Source organism: Cryptomeria japonica, chromosome 3 (assembly GCF_030272615.1).
Source record: "Cryptomeria japonica chromosome 3, Sugi_1.0, whole genome shotgun sequence".
NCBI classification, from domain to species: Eukaryota; Viridiplantae; Streptophyta; class Pinopsida; order Cupressales; family Cupressaceae; genus Cryptomeria; species Cryptomeria japonica.
In genome coordinates this window covers 561155194-561171469 of record NC_081407.1, presented here as the reverse complement: position 1 = coordinate 561171469, position 16276 = coordinate 561155194, and the positions used below count along the sequence as shown (strand labels likewise).

The following is a 16276-nucleotide window of genomic DNA, read 5'->3' as shown; positions in this document are numbered from 1 at the left end:
AAAATTTGTGCCAAGATTTGAAATTGGCTTATATATAGTGTTGAAAAACACTTCACTGGGGTGTTAAGGTCGGCTAGAGGAAAGGGACATGACAGAACTGCACCGAAAGATTTCAGGCAACAAATACAAAATTTATTCATATGGGAATTTTAGGCACCAAAAGATGATCTGATATAAATAGAAGCACAAGTTTTGATTCCAGTCAAATTAATCCTTATCTTGAACACAAGTTTATTGGTTTATTTTCACGAAAATACAAGGAACAAATTGGACTATGTACATTGCAAAGTTTCCCAAAAGAAATTATAGATGCCCATTACATAGAAGTAATTGTCAAAAGATAGAGTTGTATCTATTTATGATAATCACACAAAAACGTCATATTTATACTTACACCACTTCGCACTGCCAACATGAGCTTGAGACAAGCATTAGAACATGGGAGCCTTTAGCATTGCATATATATACAGCAATGGCATTTACATAAAGGTTAATTTATATACCAGGATAAAATCATATAAGCATTAGATTAACACGGCCATGCTATAAGATTCGTAACTTGTGCCTGATTGTGAAATTATATGGTTCCACTGACATTTGAGATTCCACTGCTCAACCACCTTTCCTGCCACAAAAATTAGATGTCTGGTTCATCTTAGAGATCCAAGTAATGGTATTACTATTAAACCAATTAAAATTATTGTCATCACATAATTTCATGAATTTACATAATAAATGTGTAAATGAACTTGTAATAATTACCAAATTAAAAACTAGACTTGAATGACAAGAACACAATTGATTACATTACCTAGCATGGCGATCCCTCAATAAGACTAGATAAAGTGGGTCTTGAGGTGAAATTTTGAATAGCTGAATGGCAATATACCAGCATGTCACCATGCTGCACAAGGCATAAAAATCTTTATGTGTCTAAAATCTGTAATTACAAATCAGACTGAAAGGTGTTATGCTTGCATAATTAGGACTCCAGAGGGCATCCTATCAGACAATGAAAAGAATTTATATACCTGCCAAGGCAAATTAACAAAATTGTCCAAATGAATGCACCTATCCATGTGGGCTCCTTGTAAACTACCCAGGTCTGAGAACAATGGCATATAACCAAAAATCAATACATTGATTTATCATTCATCTTTCTAAAGACGTCTTATATTTATTAAAGAAACAGCATTAATTTAGAAAACATTTAAAGTCCAGTAAAAGACTGCAAAGTAAATAAATCCAAAAACAAACCATGTAATCTATCCCGAAGAATTTGTAAGAAAACCAAAAGAACTTAAAGTTAAAATTTGATGAGCATCATGATTCATAACCCAAACTGAAGTTTCCTGATCCAACTTGGGTAAACTCCATGTTATTGGTCAACCACATTTGAGGGGTCCTCCCTTCAAACAGCTATTTGTATGTGTACTTGTCTTCAGGGTTACTGAGTTAAGTTTACCTCCATTTGTCCATTTCATTATTTTCTTGCTTTTCCTTGCTTTATTTTGTTTGAGTTTAGGGCCCTTTCTGTCCTAATAATTCACTATTATAACAGTTGTAGATTCCAGTCCCATTAACCAGTTTTTGATCATTCATGGACATAAACATAATTTATTTCTTCTCTGTCTTTATGCACTTCATAGTCAAATGTGATATCAAGGCCACCTATGCTGTAACCCAAATTATACAGCCTATAACTACATGTTTTCAAACCATTCTACAGAAATCATTAATGTGGATTTCGAAGTTCATAATCATACTCAACGAAATATTAATGGTAAATCAACACAAGAAAATCAGAAAAAATATGTCTTAGACTGCATCACTATAACTAAAAAGATACGATATGTACGAGGTATGATGATGAAGGATATGGAACACAATAGACTTGCAATCATCAAGTAAAGCATTTGGAGACCAAGTGCCCCCTGGCATTCAAGAGAATTTAGACGTTCTTGTGAGGATAAAATAGATGCAGATACAATAGATAGCTGAATGGGTCAATTAGAGTCATTTCTAAGACTTCCAGTGTTCCCTTGAAAGCGCGAACTAAGACTTCCGGTCAGGCCTCCAAAGCGTGACCTAAGACTTCCAGTCGGGCCTCCAAAGCGCGACCTAAGACTTCCAATCAAGCACCAAAAGTGCAACCTCACACACACACTTCCATCACCCAAGTAAAAGTGCAATCTAGCATTCAAGGCGAAGGGAGAAGCATTTAAGTTTTGTGCCACCTTGAGAAAGGACCCCACAATGAGGAGAAACATTTTTTGTTCAATTTGAATTTGATAGATGCAAGTCGGCTTTGTTCCTTGAAAATCAAAATTGGAAACCATTAAATGAAAACACAAGTCGGCCTTGTGATGAGGAATCACACCCGTTCCAGCCACTATAAAGATACAATTGGTAAGGCAAATTCATTCAGTCAAGCAGTGATTCCACTTCAAGCAAAATATTGCCAAGGTCTTCATTGTTAGGACAGCGAATTCCCTCTCCATTGATGGCGATTTTGGCAAGGCGATTTCAATCAAGCTTCAGCACTTTAACGATTTTGCTTGGTGATTGACATTCAAACATCAGCGAGTTCAAACTTAGCATCATCAAATTTGCCATCAGCGACTTCCTTCTCAAATCAATACAATCTTGTTCAAACACAAAGTGAACTTTGTTGTTGCAACCCTTGACTTCTCAACATAAAGAACAGCAATCAAACACAAGATCAGCGATTTTGTATCAATAACCAGATAAACATCAGCATTTGACATCTTTGTCATAGCAAAAAGCACATCAGCATAAGGACAGTTTTGCCAAATAGACGATCAATTTGAAGTTACCAGCCACATTAGAAGTTGTTTGCAGGCCTGAATTGACCATCATTTGACCATCTTTATTGAAATCAGACCCTAATTTAGCACTGGTTCAGCTTCTTGTTCATTATTTTCATGCGGTTAGTTATGGGATGCTTTGTTCATTACTTTTTGATAATCTAAGCATGCTTCAGAAGCGTAATTCATTGATTTAGATCGTAATTTTTAGATTTAAAACAAGTCTAGGGTTTTATCTTCATCTAGGGCTTTGTAATTCATCAGTGATTTTGACGATTCTATGAGCTTTTTGGAAGGAATTACTAACCTTGAGACATATTAGCAAAACTGACATTATAATCATATCAAAACCCTAACTTAGGCAACTCTCACAGGTAGCGCACAGCAGCCCCGAAGACCAGGGCAGGTGCACGGCAGGCTCTCATCAAGGAAGACTCAAAGAGGCACTGGAATCCAGAATTACATCATTTTGGGGCAGTGTAGGGGACACCAACCTCGGGCAAATTAACATGAAGAAATTCCAAGGCCCCTTAGATACCACCAAGCCTTCCGGATTTCAAAGATGATCAAAAGCAGGATAGTGAAAGCAGCAGGCTTCCCTCCAACTATACAGTGGAATGAATTGATCGTTGAGTGTGCCAAACACTATGATACGAGCAAAAGAACAATAATAGCACATGATGGTAGACAACTTGACTACTTATCTGAGACAGCTATCAATGAAGCTTTCCATATACCCGAATTCAATGGCATGATTTACAAAAGCAAGGAAGCAGCACAGGCATTCTATGATGATCATCTCAACAAATGCCTCGGCATAATCAAAAAGTATTAGTTATTAAAGAGCAGGCCTAGCATATCTAAGCTACCTACCAAGCTTCACAGGATTGATTTCAAGGAGGAATTCAGTGACTTAATCACTTTGCTCAACCGAATCATGGGAGCTCCTCAAGCATCCCAGTTCGAGAGTTGGATGTTCTACTTCATGGAGATCATATCGACTAGAAAGGAGAGGATCAACTATGCAAGAATTATAAGCAATAACCTTGACATACAACTCAAGAGACTTGCACAAACCAAAACATTCTACATGAGTTCATATCTCATATATTCGCTTGCCAAAGCTCATGAATATGCAGGATTAATTTATAGAGGTCCAGTCGGTATGGGAGCTAGAGAATTGAGAGCATGCAAATCATGCACTAATTGCATTATCCTAGCAGAGCACATTACAGGAGAGTGAAAAATGCCTTCATGATGCATATAACAATAACTTTGCAAGGTGTCATTCATCAAAGGTTATCCCCACAAGCAAAGGAGCTAATAAAGAAGTCCAGTGCTTGGTTTATCCAATTTCCCAAGTTCACCTACATAAGGATTCAAGGATGCTCTTGTCCACCCTGCATGCTACCAAGATATCCTACTGAAAAGATAGTATTGCTTGAGTTGCTGAGGCAGTTGATAACATATAACAAAGTATAGAAGAATAGACACTAGACTAGAACCCCTTTTCCCATTTCAGTTGGGTAGTTGTTAGAAGTGTGTCCATCCCTACAAGCGGTAGAGAAAGTGGAAGAATAATTGAAATCTCTACTTCTTATTCCATACTTTTCTAGAGATAGCTTTGATCCCTACAACAGTATTAAAAGATCTAGTGGAAGAAGGCACAAACACAAGCTACAATTGGAAGACCATTTCATGAATGCTCAAGATGATCTAGACGTAAGAAGAAGAATGTGCTCAAGGCTACCTATTGACATCATTAGGACGTGCAAAGTCTTCGACATTCCAGATCAAGCGCAAGATAGTGGAAGACGCCTCCAACCGATATATGAGCAAGAGAAAAACAAGGAGGTGAAGGTCAATTGGATTGATGTGGAGATCACCAATTTGGAAGACCTCATGAAGCCATTTTTTGCATATACAAAACAATGGGTAGACATCCAAATCCAGACTGAAGAGCCAGAATACCTAGTTGACTTTTGAATTGATGGGAGAGATAGAGTCTTCCGATGATGATACAAAAAGTGCAAGCATGAGTGGAAGTGCCACCCAGTCGGCTCACTCCAAGGGATGGAAGAGAAAAGAAAGTCACAAGGAAGAGCCTCCAAACAAGAAGCATAAATTGGGTTCACGCCACCCTTCCACTAGTACCTCTTTTGTGCACAAAGTAGAGATGAATCAAGCAGCTAGCCAGGAAAATCAACCACCCAAAGAGAGCATTGATCCTGGAGTGAATGAGTCCATGGAATCTACAGTTCAGAACAGCAGGTGTGAAAAGATAGAGAAAGGTAAGCAACCATCAAGTCAGGACAATTCAGTTCCACTTGAGCAGATCAATGACAAAATAGGCAAAGATGTGTATTTAGACATCGAAAATGAAGATGAAGAAGTAACATCTCCACCCTGAGAAGATCAGTAGCTCAATGAGGTGCAAGTAGGAGAAGAGAAATCAGCTATCCCAACATGGCTCAGAGAAAGGTTGACAAAAGAAGTAATAGTAGCAGAGGAAGATCCTATTGATTTGGGTAGTTTCCTAAACATAACTCAAGAGACTATTGAGAAGAAGAAAGCGACTAAGATATCAAAGATGACAAGGGATAGCACAGGATCTCGAGAGATACAAATTCCCACTCCAAGAGTAGATAAGCCTGAAGGCAAAATCACAACAGAAGAATATGACTTGAAGACTATTGATTTAGGTCCTCCCACCGCGAAGCAAGCATTGGAAGACATGAATGACACAGTGAAGACGGTCCACGACATGTTGAAACAAGAAGTAGAAAAGAACAAGAAATTGGAAAGAGAAATGAGTGCATTGAAGAATTACTTCCAGTAGTTCAAGCAACCACTGAGGCAGCATGATCCTTCAGCTACACCACCACCATTGCTTCCTCCAGACTCAGTTAACAATTTGGAAAAGATGAGAACTTCAGCAAACTTGATGGATACTTGGATAAATAAGACTTTCAAAAAGGCAAATGCATTTGTGAAGGAATTAGAGAAGATATTTGATAAGGCCGTAAGTGTCCTTGAAAGAACTCAGATCCTCATGGCAGCATATGATACTTTCATTTTCACCAGAGACTATACTATGACAAGATTGCAAGCAATGAAGAAACTATCTAAGCAAACTTTGGTCAATGGTGGAGTATTGAGAGATGAACAATCGCCTAATTTCCAACAATGGTGTAACTTGCTCCAAATGAGGAAGGTCATTTTCGAAGATATCAGCAGTGGATGCAACAAGGTCGATGGAGCAATAAATTTGATACATGACAAGATTGTGGAGGTAGCTGAGATTATTCTTGAGAAGGAAATGAATGCAGGAATTCATATTGATGCCGATCAGCTAGCTAAAAGAGTGAAGATTATATTCTTTGGAACAGACGGATCACCTTCTGAGAAACAGCTGGATGATATACTCATTCACAATACTTGCCAGCAAGACTAGAGATTATGGGCCAAGATGGGAGACAACCTTTGCCTCTACTTTAGAAGAAGTCAGTTACTTGGAAGAACAGCTAAAGAATAACTGAGATTGAATTCATGACGTCCAAATTCGTTGAATTTGCAACAAAAGAAAAGGATAAGGGAAATAAGATTCTAGAAGATAATTTGTTATGATCCCATGTGGCATCATTTTTCTTATTGGAGGATTTTTCCTCAATGTTTGTGCCAAGTGGATGTCACATTCCAATTGGCTAATATTAAAAAAATTGTACTAAGATGAGGTTTTTGTTGTAACAAACCCTAATTAAGGTTTACGTGGCATAATCTTGGCCCTTGATTCAGATTTAATCTTGGACATTCATTGTATTTGAGATTACTATATAAACTCAACTCATTTCATTTGTAAAGGATCGATTAGAAGAGTTTTGAAGGATTGTTGCTCGATGTTGCAAAGTTAATAAAATCATTACAATGTTGGTGACTTATTGAGTTTTGGAGCATTTGCTTGTTTCTTCATTTTTTTATGAGAGAACTTAATATTTGAAAAGACAAAAAATATTAAAATAGAATGTGCTTTAAGTATTTTAGATGAATGAAGATGCATGTGCATGATTGATAGTGAAGTATCTCGCATAGTCGACTAAACTCATCTTAGCTAAAGTTTAAGTTCAATTACTATTTCATCATTGATATGCTTCATCTTGAAAGTATCTATGCTTGTGGTAGTGATTTGAAAATCATCAAGCTACCCTTAGAAGATTGCAGTAGCGTTGTGGAGATGTTCATAGCATGTCAAAGCAAAGCTTAGTTGAGCTCACTTGAGATTGTCCATTGTCTTGCATTCTTAGCATTAGCATTAGCATAGCATTCCTAAACCTTGCTCCTTTTTCATTTTTTTTTAATCAAAGACCATTAGTAGAAAGAAAGAACGATATTCTAACATCATTCTGAGAATAACATTCATTGAGCTTGAAATTGATGAAGAACAATTGCGGTAAGTCCCCTTGAAGGTACAGCAAACACATCACACCATTGAAGCCATTAAACACGTCAAGACCTGACATCATAAACCTTGGAGTCATCTCAAGTGATCCTTCGCCATCTTCAGCATTTGAGAAGTCTTTGTTCAAGAGAGGATAGAGTATTCAATACTTTAAATGTGTTCGATAGTGCGTGAAAACACCATCAACAGAACCCAAAACAAATAACAGAAATCAGACTTCTAAAATGCCAATGTGAGGAATTCAAAAGGTTCAACATAGCATTGCAGCCTGCAAGGTGGCTTATAATATTGATGAGCCTGCATCTGAGATCAAAATAATTGGCAAGTGACAGTCTCATAAGTTTTACTTGGAAATGTTTGTGACCTACAAAGCATATATAATACCTCTGCAGTTGAAACGGCAAAACTGCTGTGTATATTCATTGGTGATGATCAACAAGTTGATGACAAACTTGTTGAAGATCCTTTACTAATTACAATTATGACCACTAATTAATTATTGTATTGCATAACTTTAACAAATTTAGTTTCATTGAAGTTTCACATGCTCATAAGTAAGCTCTAGGGAATATTTATGAAGTGTTCATAATTTTGTTTCAATGTAAGGAAAAGGTTTATATTTTTGATCTTGAGGAACTCAAATCCTATAGAAGATGAGCTTGAATACAAGATAGTTCCAGAACTTCATGATAGAATGTACAACGAATATAAGCTGATACTCATCACTACAAAAAACATACTTCTTTGGTTAACACGTGATTTCAGCACCATCATTAACTGCAGAACTTCACAGTGCCTTCCCCACCTCAGTCAAGTGTTCCAAGTTCCGCAGCAGCAGGTTGCATACCTGACAGTTATTTTTTGGCCCTTGGTGAATCCATGCAAGCAAATTGTTGCCTCAAGGTCTTTTGAGAAGTTTCAAGCTCCTATGTCAAAGAAAATCTCGTTCTCTGTTGATCTTTGATTGGATAGTGCAGACTTGTGTTCCTTAGTAGACCCCATCATTGTATGGGACCCTCCACCAATTCCGTTTCCAATCAAGTGGATTACCCCAAGAGGCCATCCTTCATGCAAGTACCCTCAAACTTGCCCAATTTTGTTTCTTACTCGATGCACTTTTCAAAATCCTACTTGCCCACACTAGTCCCACCACATATAAAAAGTCACCTTCTAATTGGGTATTCAGATCCTAACTGCCTAGCATGTGCACTCAAACAATATCTCGATTGATGCTATAGTCTTTCGCACCAATGGCCCTTCATGCACTCATCCAATGGTCACAATTCATCAAATTTCATGGGTACGCTCTAGACAATTTGCAGATTACCTCCAAATCATCGAACTATTATAATTGCAAAAAAAGGAATCCACCCAATTATCCTCAACAACCATTTCAACACTACAATCAACATCTATGACTAATCATCTAGCATATCCTCCTCTTTAACATTTATCCCTTCTTCTTTCTTCCATTGTATCAAATTTCTGCAACTTAAATCACTATGGGTAGCATGATCTTGTGGCTTGCCTTGTTGTATAAATATAAGCCTAGTCTCTTATGTATAGATCTCTTGATTCATTAAGTAATCTATTGTCTGTACTTTGTGTTGCTTGAGATCTCATCCTAAGAGGGTCCTCAAACTCAAGTGTTTTTGTGTTTTGTTCCAGCTCAAGGTCCTCTAATGGAAGTAATTTAATTAATGCAATGTGAATGTCTTCTCTATAATTTTGTATATTTTCGTTAATGAAACACATTTAACTTTTGAGTATATTAGTTGAGTTGCAGGATTAAGTTGAACCTGTCTCAGCCGCATATCATACATGAATACAAATGGAAAGTTGAACTCTAAAGGAGAACCAAATTGATCCATTTTCTAGTGTGTCACCTCATTTGCTTTTGTTTTGCTGAACCCTATCATCCTAACTCTCTTCCCACCATGTTTAGAGTAGAGTAGATTAGCACCAAAAAGAAGTCATTGACACTTACATTCACAGAATAGAGTTGGAAAAGGAAACCAACATTGCCTATATAAGGAGTTGGCTTTCTTTAGAGATTCCTACCACATTTTGGTAAAGACAATTGGGTGGGATGAGTTGGCAAGTTGTTGGAATTCCTAAAACCAACATAAAGCTACAGAACAAACACATCACTATTAGGCTCTACTAGGTCTAGTGATTGGTATTGCAAGGATCTCATCCAATCCTTCCACTTCTTAGCCATATTCACATCCACTATCCACTCCTCCCAAATGCACAAGCCAAAAACTCCTCCCTAGAATGTGCAAGGGGGCTGACACACTTAAGTGGCCCACAAGTTGTCTCGCGTGTTTGTCGGGACTCGACTTAGTCTTTCAATCATTTTTGTATTACCAAATAAATGCTTAACACAATAGGTTGAGGTTACATTGTCTATTTGTACTCACCTTCTTAAAGACTTATCACTCATGAGCAATTCTCGTATAGTATTGGTCTTAACTTTTAACTCAATTAATGTAGTTGTGAAGCCTAAAGTTTTGCTTCCCAAAGCTCTTTCCTGCTAACTCCCAACTCTCTAGATCACACAAATTGTCCTTGTTTTTATGAGATACAATCAACACAAAGAACCAACTTAGTATTAGTTTTGTCTAATCACCACATCACTCATCCAAGAAAGCTTAGTCACCTCACCTTGTGCCAATTCAACGTAGTTCTATTTCAACTCCCACAATGGTTGTGGTGAGGACTTTGCCTTTTGCCCTTTGGAATATCGAAGGTCCTATAAATATGAATTGGTGGGCGGTTCTCCCACCTTACAAGCTCAATGCATTGCCCATGTTCTTAGTCAGTGGATCAATCTCTCCAATAAAGAAAATTCATGATGTGCCAAATGCAAGTGCACTTCACCAAATTATAAGAGTTTATTTGGTTATCCATTACCCTCAACCTATTCAAGGGTAAGTCCTTGGAGTGGTTCAAAACACTTCTCACTATAAGTATTCATGAACAAGATCAATGGCACTAGCTACTTTGATAATGTTTCAAAGAACACAATGGTAGCATCTCTCTCTTGGAGCAGCTCACTACCATCAAGCACACCCCCAAAAGACATTATTTCACTCAAACTTCTAGTTTAGTAAGACAACAAATTGTCATGAAGATTAGACCCTCTAATGGCACTACTTTATTATATTATCTCCAAGCCTTGAACCAAACTTAGTTATGATGATTCAAGTTGTGTGGACATACTCTAGTGAATGTTTCTCTTGTTCCGCACAATCAAAGAATAGTGTGATTCATGTGGGAAAAATAGCCTTTAAAACCTATCAAGTTGTAGAGTCAGAAATTGCATACCCTTACAATTTCACCTACACTTTTGTATCCACTTTAGTGAGTCCATTCCCTTAGCATTTATGTAGGTTCATTTCATCCCTTGCATCAGCCTTTTCCCATCTCAGGATGCTCAAGGTCACTTTTCCACAGCTCCCCTTTTGTGTTAGTTTTGCGTTAACTATGTGTTTTTCTCATCTCCCATCATTTTTTAGCATGATTTGTCTGGACACTAGTGCCTAGCATGAACGCCCAAACGACGCACTAGTATCCCATGACATTATGCCATTCAAAGGTCATTTATGAGTGTTTCCTAGCATGAACATCCACACAATGCACTAGCGTCGCATAACATTTTGTCGTTCAAAGGTCATTTATGAGCGTTTCGCCACTTGTCACCTACCCAAGTCAATGGAATCCTTTCAAGATGACTTGTAACAGCTCGACAACCTTTTCTTTCCCTCCTTTTCTCTCTTTTCAAACACATCTTTCATTTACATGTAGTCCCTCTAGGGTGTTCTCTTGACTCTCACAACTCTCTCTTTTTAGCTTGCATAGCTCTCTATAGCTTGCTACAACAATCTCTCACAGCTGTTTGCCCTCTCGGGTAAACGGTTAAATGCAGAAAGTAAATGCACAAAACATAATGGAAATATATTAAATAACCAGCCTCTGTATTAATTCCACAGTCCATGTACAATAAGTGCTTATAACATTACATCTGACACGACTAACATGATCCTACTTCGAAGAAAAGGTACACAATATATAATACCCGAAGGGGTGCGACACAACCGTCGCGACTCCAACTACCTACCCGTCAGCTAACTAACTGACCGCCGTAACTCATTATTACCGACGACAACATAAACATAATATAACAACATAACATAATGATTATTCCCGGCAACATCATCCCCCCCAAGAAAAGAAGTCGACTCCGACGACTAAATACAAAATAGAGATGAACGGCAGGAACTACTGACGCCAGTCGGTCCCGGATCTTATACACTTGCTGCATCCTCGCTTGAAAACCCTTTTCTGCTACCATCCGATGCTCAAGTGCGGATTTCACCAATATTGCTTCCTTTGCCATCACAGTCCTCCTGTGCCTAACCCAAACTTGTCTGCAAAACACGTTTTTCAGTCTCAGCTTCCACCAACTGCTACTCAATTGATACTGTCTCCCTAGCCAATTTGTCCTCGATAGCCACCCGTGCCTTCCATTCCCAAGTTCATCTAGGCAACGGCGCCAAATGTTTGCCCTCTCGGGTAAACGGTTAAATGCAGAAAGTAAATGCACAAAACATAATGGAAATATATTAAATAACCAACCTCCGTATTAATTCCACAGTCCATGTACAATAAGTGCTTATAACATTACATCTGACACGACTAACATGATCCTACTTCGAAGAAAAGGTACACAATATATAATACCCGAAGGGGTGCGACACAACCGTCGCGACTCCAACTACCTACCCGTCGGCTAACTAACTGACCGCCGTAACTCATTATTACCGACGACAACATAAACATAATATAACAACATAACATAATGATTATTCCCGGCAACATCTGGAAGCTGAGACTGAAAAACGTGTTTTGCAGACAAGTTTGGGTTAGGCACAGGAGGACTGTGATGGCAAAGGAAACAATATTGGTGAAATCCGCACTTGAGCATTGGATGGTAGCAAAAAAGGGTTTTCAGGCGAGGACGCAGCAAGTGTATAAGATCCGGGCCCGACTGGCGTCAGTAGTTCCTGCCGTTCATCTCTATTTTGTATTAAGTCGTCGGAGTCGACTTCTTTTCTTGGGGGGGATGATGTTGCCGGGAATAATCATTATGTTATGTTGTTATATTATGTTTATGTTGTCGTCGGTAATAATGAGTTACGGCGATCAGTTAGTTAGCCGACGGGTAGGTAGTTGGAGTCGCGACGGTTGTGTCGCACCCCTTCGGGTATTATATATTGTGTACCTTTTCTTCTTCTTTGATGTTTTGTGTTCGCTCTCCAGGTCCATCGCCCTATTATAAGCGTCGTCATATGACGTCAGGGGTACAATTTTCATCTTCCTCCGTAGGGAGGATTTCAACCCTTCAACGAACCATCGTTTCTTCAATCCATTTGCAGGTTGGCTTTCCATTTTACCCAAGAGTTCTTTCAGCCTCCGACTATATGCCCGTACTGTCTCCCTGGTACCTTGTTTGGTACTGTATATCTCCGTTACAATTTCATTGTCATCACGGAGCAACCGAAACTCCCCCGTGAATTCCTTCTGTAGATTGGCCCACGTGGCCACTTTTTGCTTGTCCACATCGGAGTACCAATCTATGGCAACTCCTCGTAACGTGGTTGGGAACTGCTGTACCCAGTCATCCTGGTCTGTTACTCCGTTGGCGGACCAAATGGTTTCACATGTACGGCAATGCCGTAAGGGGTCTTCCTTGCCCTCCCCTGTGAACTTTGGCAATTTTTGTTTACTAGCCATCCCACCGCTGGGTCTCGCTCCTCTAATTCCTTGTGTGCTTGTACCTGGCGATCCTCCGCCTCCTGCAACTGAACCTCCACTCGTGGGTCCTCCGGAAAAAGTTGCTGACACCGAACCAAACAAATTGCCTCCCGTACGGTACCCTTGTGCTCCCTCGACACCTTCGGTCGTACCATCACCTTCCGGTGTCTCCCTCCGGTTGTCCTCTGAAATGGACAAATTCTTTAGCAAGTCTCTGGTAGCATCGATCAGGTTTAGACTTCGCCTTGTTTGTTCCACCAACTCTTCGCGGCTTCTTACCCTATGGTGGTATTCTAGCGAACTGTAGAGTTCTCCTTCGGCACCCTCCATGACTCCTTCTAGCAGCCCTACAACAGTGTAGACAGTGTAGTTCTCTCTGTCTATCTCTGCCTCCGCAACCTCCGTGACACCTCCTGGGTTCCCTTCGGGCAACCCCTCAGCCGGTCGTCCTTCGGCAAGCTGCCTTAGCCTACGCCTTCGTTCTATCTGTTGTCTGAGATTCAACGCGGTTTGTGCCACTTCCCATTCGTCACTCTGTATCTTTTTATTTTTGTCCTTATTTAGTCTATTGGGCATAAGTCACTTCCATACACAGCAAACACACGCCATGTACACAAAAAAACTTTTATTATTTTTATTTTTTATTTTGCCTTTCGTCCACAATTTATATCAGCAGTGTGTCGGGATTATTACAAGGTTCAATTTCCCCTTCGCTTCTTGCCATCACGCTCTGCGTCCCACGACGATTGTTCCCTTTGCGCGTCATCGGCCTCTGGGTAAATTTCACCAACAGGTAGGCCCGTTGTGTCCGTGCGCCATCCGTGTCTTCCGTTCCCGAGTTCGTCTAGGCAACGGCACCAAACAAGGTACCAGGGAGACAGTACGGGCATACAGTCGGAGGCTGAAAGAACTCTTGGGTAAACTGGAAAGCCAACCCGCAGATGGATTGAAGAAACGATGGTTCGTTGAAGGGTTGAAATCCTCCCTACGGAGGAAGATGAAAATTGTACCCCCGACGTCATATGACGACGCTTATAATAGGGCGATGGACCTGGAGAGCGAACACAAAACATCAAAGAAGAAGAAAAGTAATAAATCCTCATCCGAGGACGATGACTCTTCACAGGAAAGCAGCAGCAACGACGAGGCTGGCAAACGAGTGCAAGCGCTCCAGAAAGACATGGAGCGAATGAGAAAGGAATTCAAAATAATGAGAAGCACTGGTTGGAACGAAGGGGACATATGGTGCACTGAGTGCAAAGAGGAAGGGCACACAAAGGGTACTTGCCAAAAGAAGGCATCCTGCGAGATTTGCCAAGTGATGGGACACTCCACCAAGGAGTGCCCATACAACATGAAAACCCGAAGTACGCAAATAAACCAAGTGTTGTTCACGGAGCAGGCCACAACATCCGCACCAGCGGGTACCGGCCAACATACTAACACAACGGCATCATCTGGAGGATACCGGGACAACAGACGCGGCGGTGGAAGGAATAGCAACAATAACAATAACGAAAGCCATATCCAGTATGACGCCAAGGGCCGGCCAATTATCCAATGTAGGGTCTATAATCAGTGGGGGCACTTCGCCCGTGATTGCACGAAGGAAGCCACCCCTCAACACCTCTGCCGATGGTGTGGGCCAGGTGACCATGAGGATGCAAATTGCCCACAGGCAGGGGTTAATCTCCTCAACATTGAGAAGGCTGAGAAGACTGGTGAGAAAGAAGTACTGGCGATCACCCGCGCCCAGACGAAAAAAGCCACTTATCCTAACCCCCGTACGGAGAAGGAGAGATTACGGGAGGCAAAGGCCAATATTGAACGCGAGATGACGAGCCGAACGACGGGACAACGAGGTGGCGAGTACATCATCCCGTACGGAAGCGGAAAATAACATCATTGGGCAAATCTTGCAAATAGAGGTGCCGATAAAGGTAAAAGATTCTAGACTCTATGCCACAATTGAGGACTGCCATCCTCACCAATGTGCAAAGCACCGCAGTGTTGAGTGCACCACAGGTAGGGGTTCCCGCCACCGCATTATCGAGTGCACCACAGGTACGGGTTCCCGCCACCGCATCGTCGAGTGCACCACAAATACGGGTTCCCGCCACCACATCGTTGAGTGCACCACAGGTAGGGGTTCCCGCAACCGCTTCGAAGAGTACACCACAGGTGGAGGTTTCCGTCAGCCCTTTGACTGACCCGATGTTACTAGCCTTGAGCAGCTGTAGACACCCAGCTGTGGTAGAAATGGGTATCCGTGGGACCATTCTGAAGGACACCATTATGGACGGGGGATCTGGGGTGAATGTACTACCAGAAGAAACATGGAAGCGGCTGGGGAAGCCCACCCTGTGGCCACCCACATTCAACATGGTGGGAGCAGACCAACACGGCATTAAGCCACTTGGCCTGTTGATGGCCCAGCAAGTGACAATTGGTACGCAACCATTCTTGTTAGATTTCGTGGTTATTCCCTCGAAGAAGAAAGGCTATGACGCCATCCTGGGGAGAGTGTGGTTGGTCAACGCAAGGGTAAACCACAACTCGAAGAAAAGGTACACAATATATAATACCCGAAGGGGTGCAACACAACCGTCGTGACTCCAACTACCTACCCGTCGGCTAACTAACTGACCGCCATAACTCATTATTACCAACGACAACATAAACATAATATAACAACATAACATAATGATTATTCCCGGCAACAATAGCAACCTTTGCAACTTTCTTGCCTTCCTAAACCCTTCCTGATAATACCTCTCTTGTGTCTTTGAGCATCTTGGGATTTATCAAACCCTTGTCTATAAATCCTTTATCATTGTGTCTATTTATCTCTTGATCTATCTATCTATTTGGCGGTTGTGGAGATGGAAACACCAAAGCATGGACTTGACTGAGGCAAATCCCCAAACAGCCCCAAACATCTTTTTGGCTCAGTGTGTGCAGATTTCTTGAAGGCATTCAACCACACAAAGGTTTGCATGTTAGCCAAAGAGCATAGTAGGGTTTTCAAGTTCTCTATGCATCTTTCTATTCATAGTTTGTACAGGACTCCAATGCTGCCTAGGCGTGCACAACTTATCTAGCATGGGTTGATAACATGGCTCTAATAAATTTCCTACTGAAAGTAGAACACACAAAAGAAAAGGTGATTTTG

The 16276-nt window shown here is 40.7% G+C and overlaps 1 protein-coding gene across 2 annotated transcripts in view; it reads right to left on the bottom strand.

Annotated features, from left to right (window-relative positions):
- Window positions 1-289: 289 nt before the first annotated feature.
- LOC131029910 (uncharacterized) overlaps window positions 290-16276 on the bottom strand; it is an 84328-nt gene continuing 68341 nt past the window's right edge. The window contains exons 3-5 of one of the 2 annotated variants that reach the window (XM_057960586.2): window positions 1032-1105; window positions 812-904; window positions 290-625 (exon numbers count right to left, since the gene is read on the bottom strand). In XM_057960586.2, coding sequence (XP_057816569.1) covers window positions 613-625; window positions 812-904; window positions 1032-1105 — 180 coding nt within the window. In that variant the 3' untranslated portion in view covers window positions 290-612. The remainder of the gene's footprint in view (window positions 626-811; window positions 905-1031; window positions 1106-16276) is intronic. The other variant, XM_057960585.2, reaches the window with a different exon arrangement.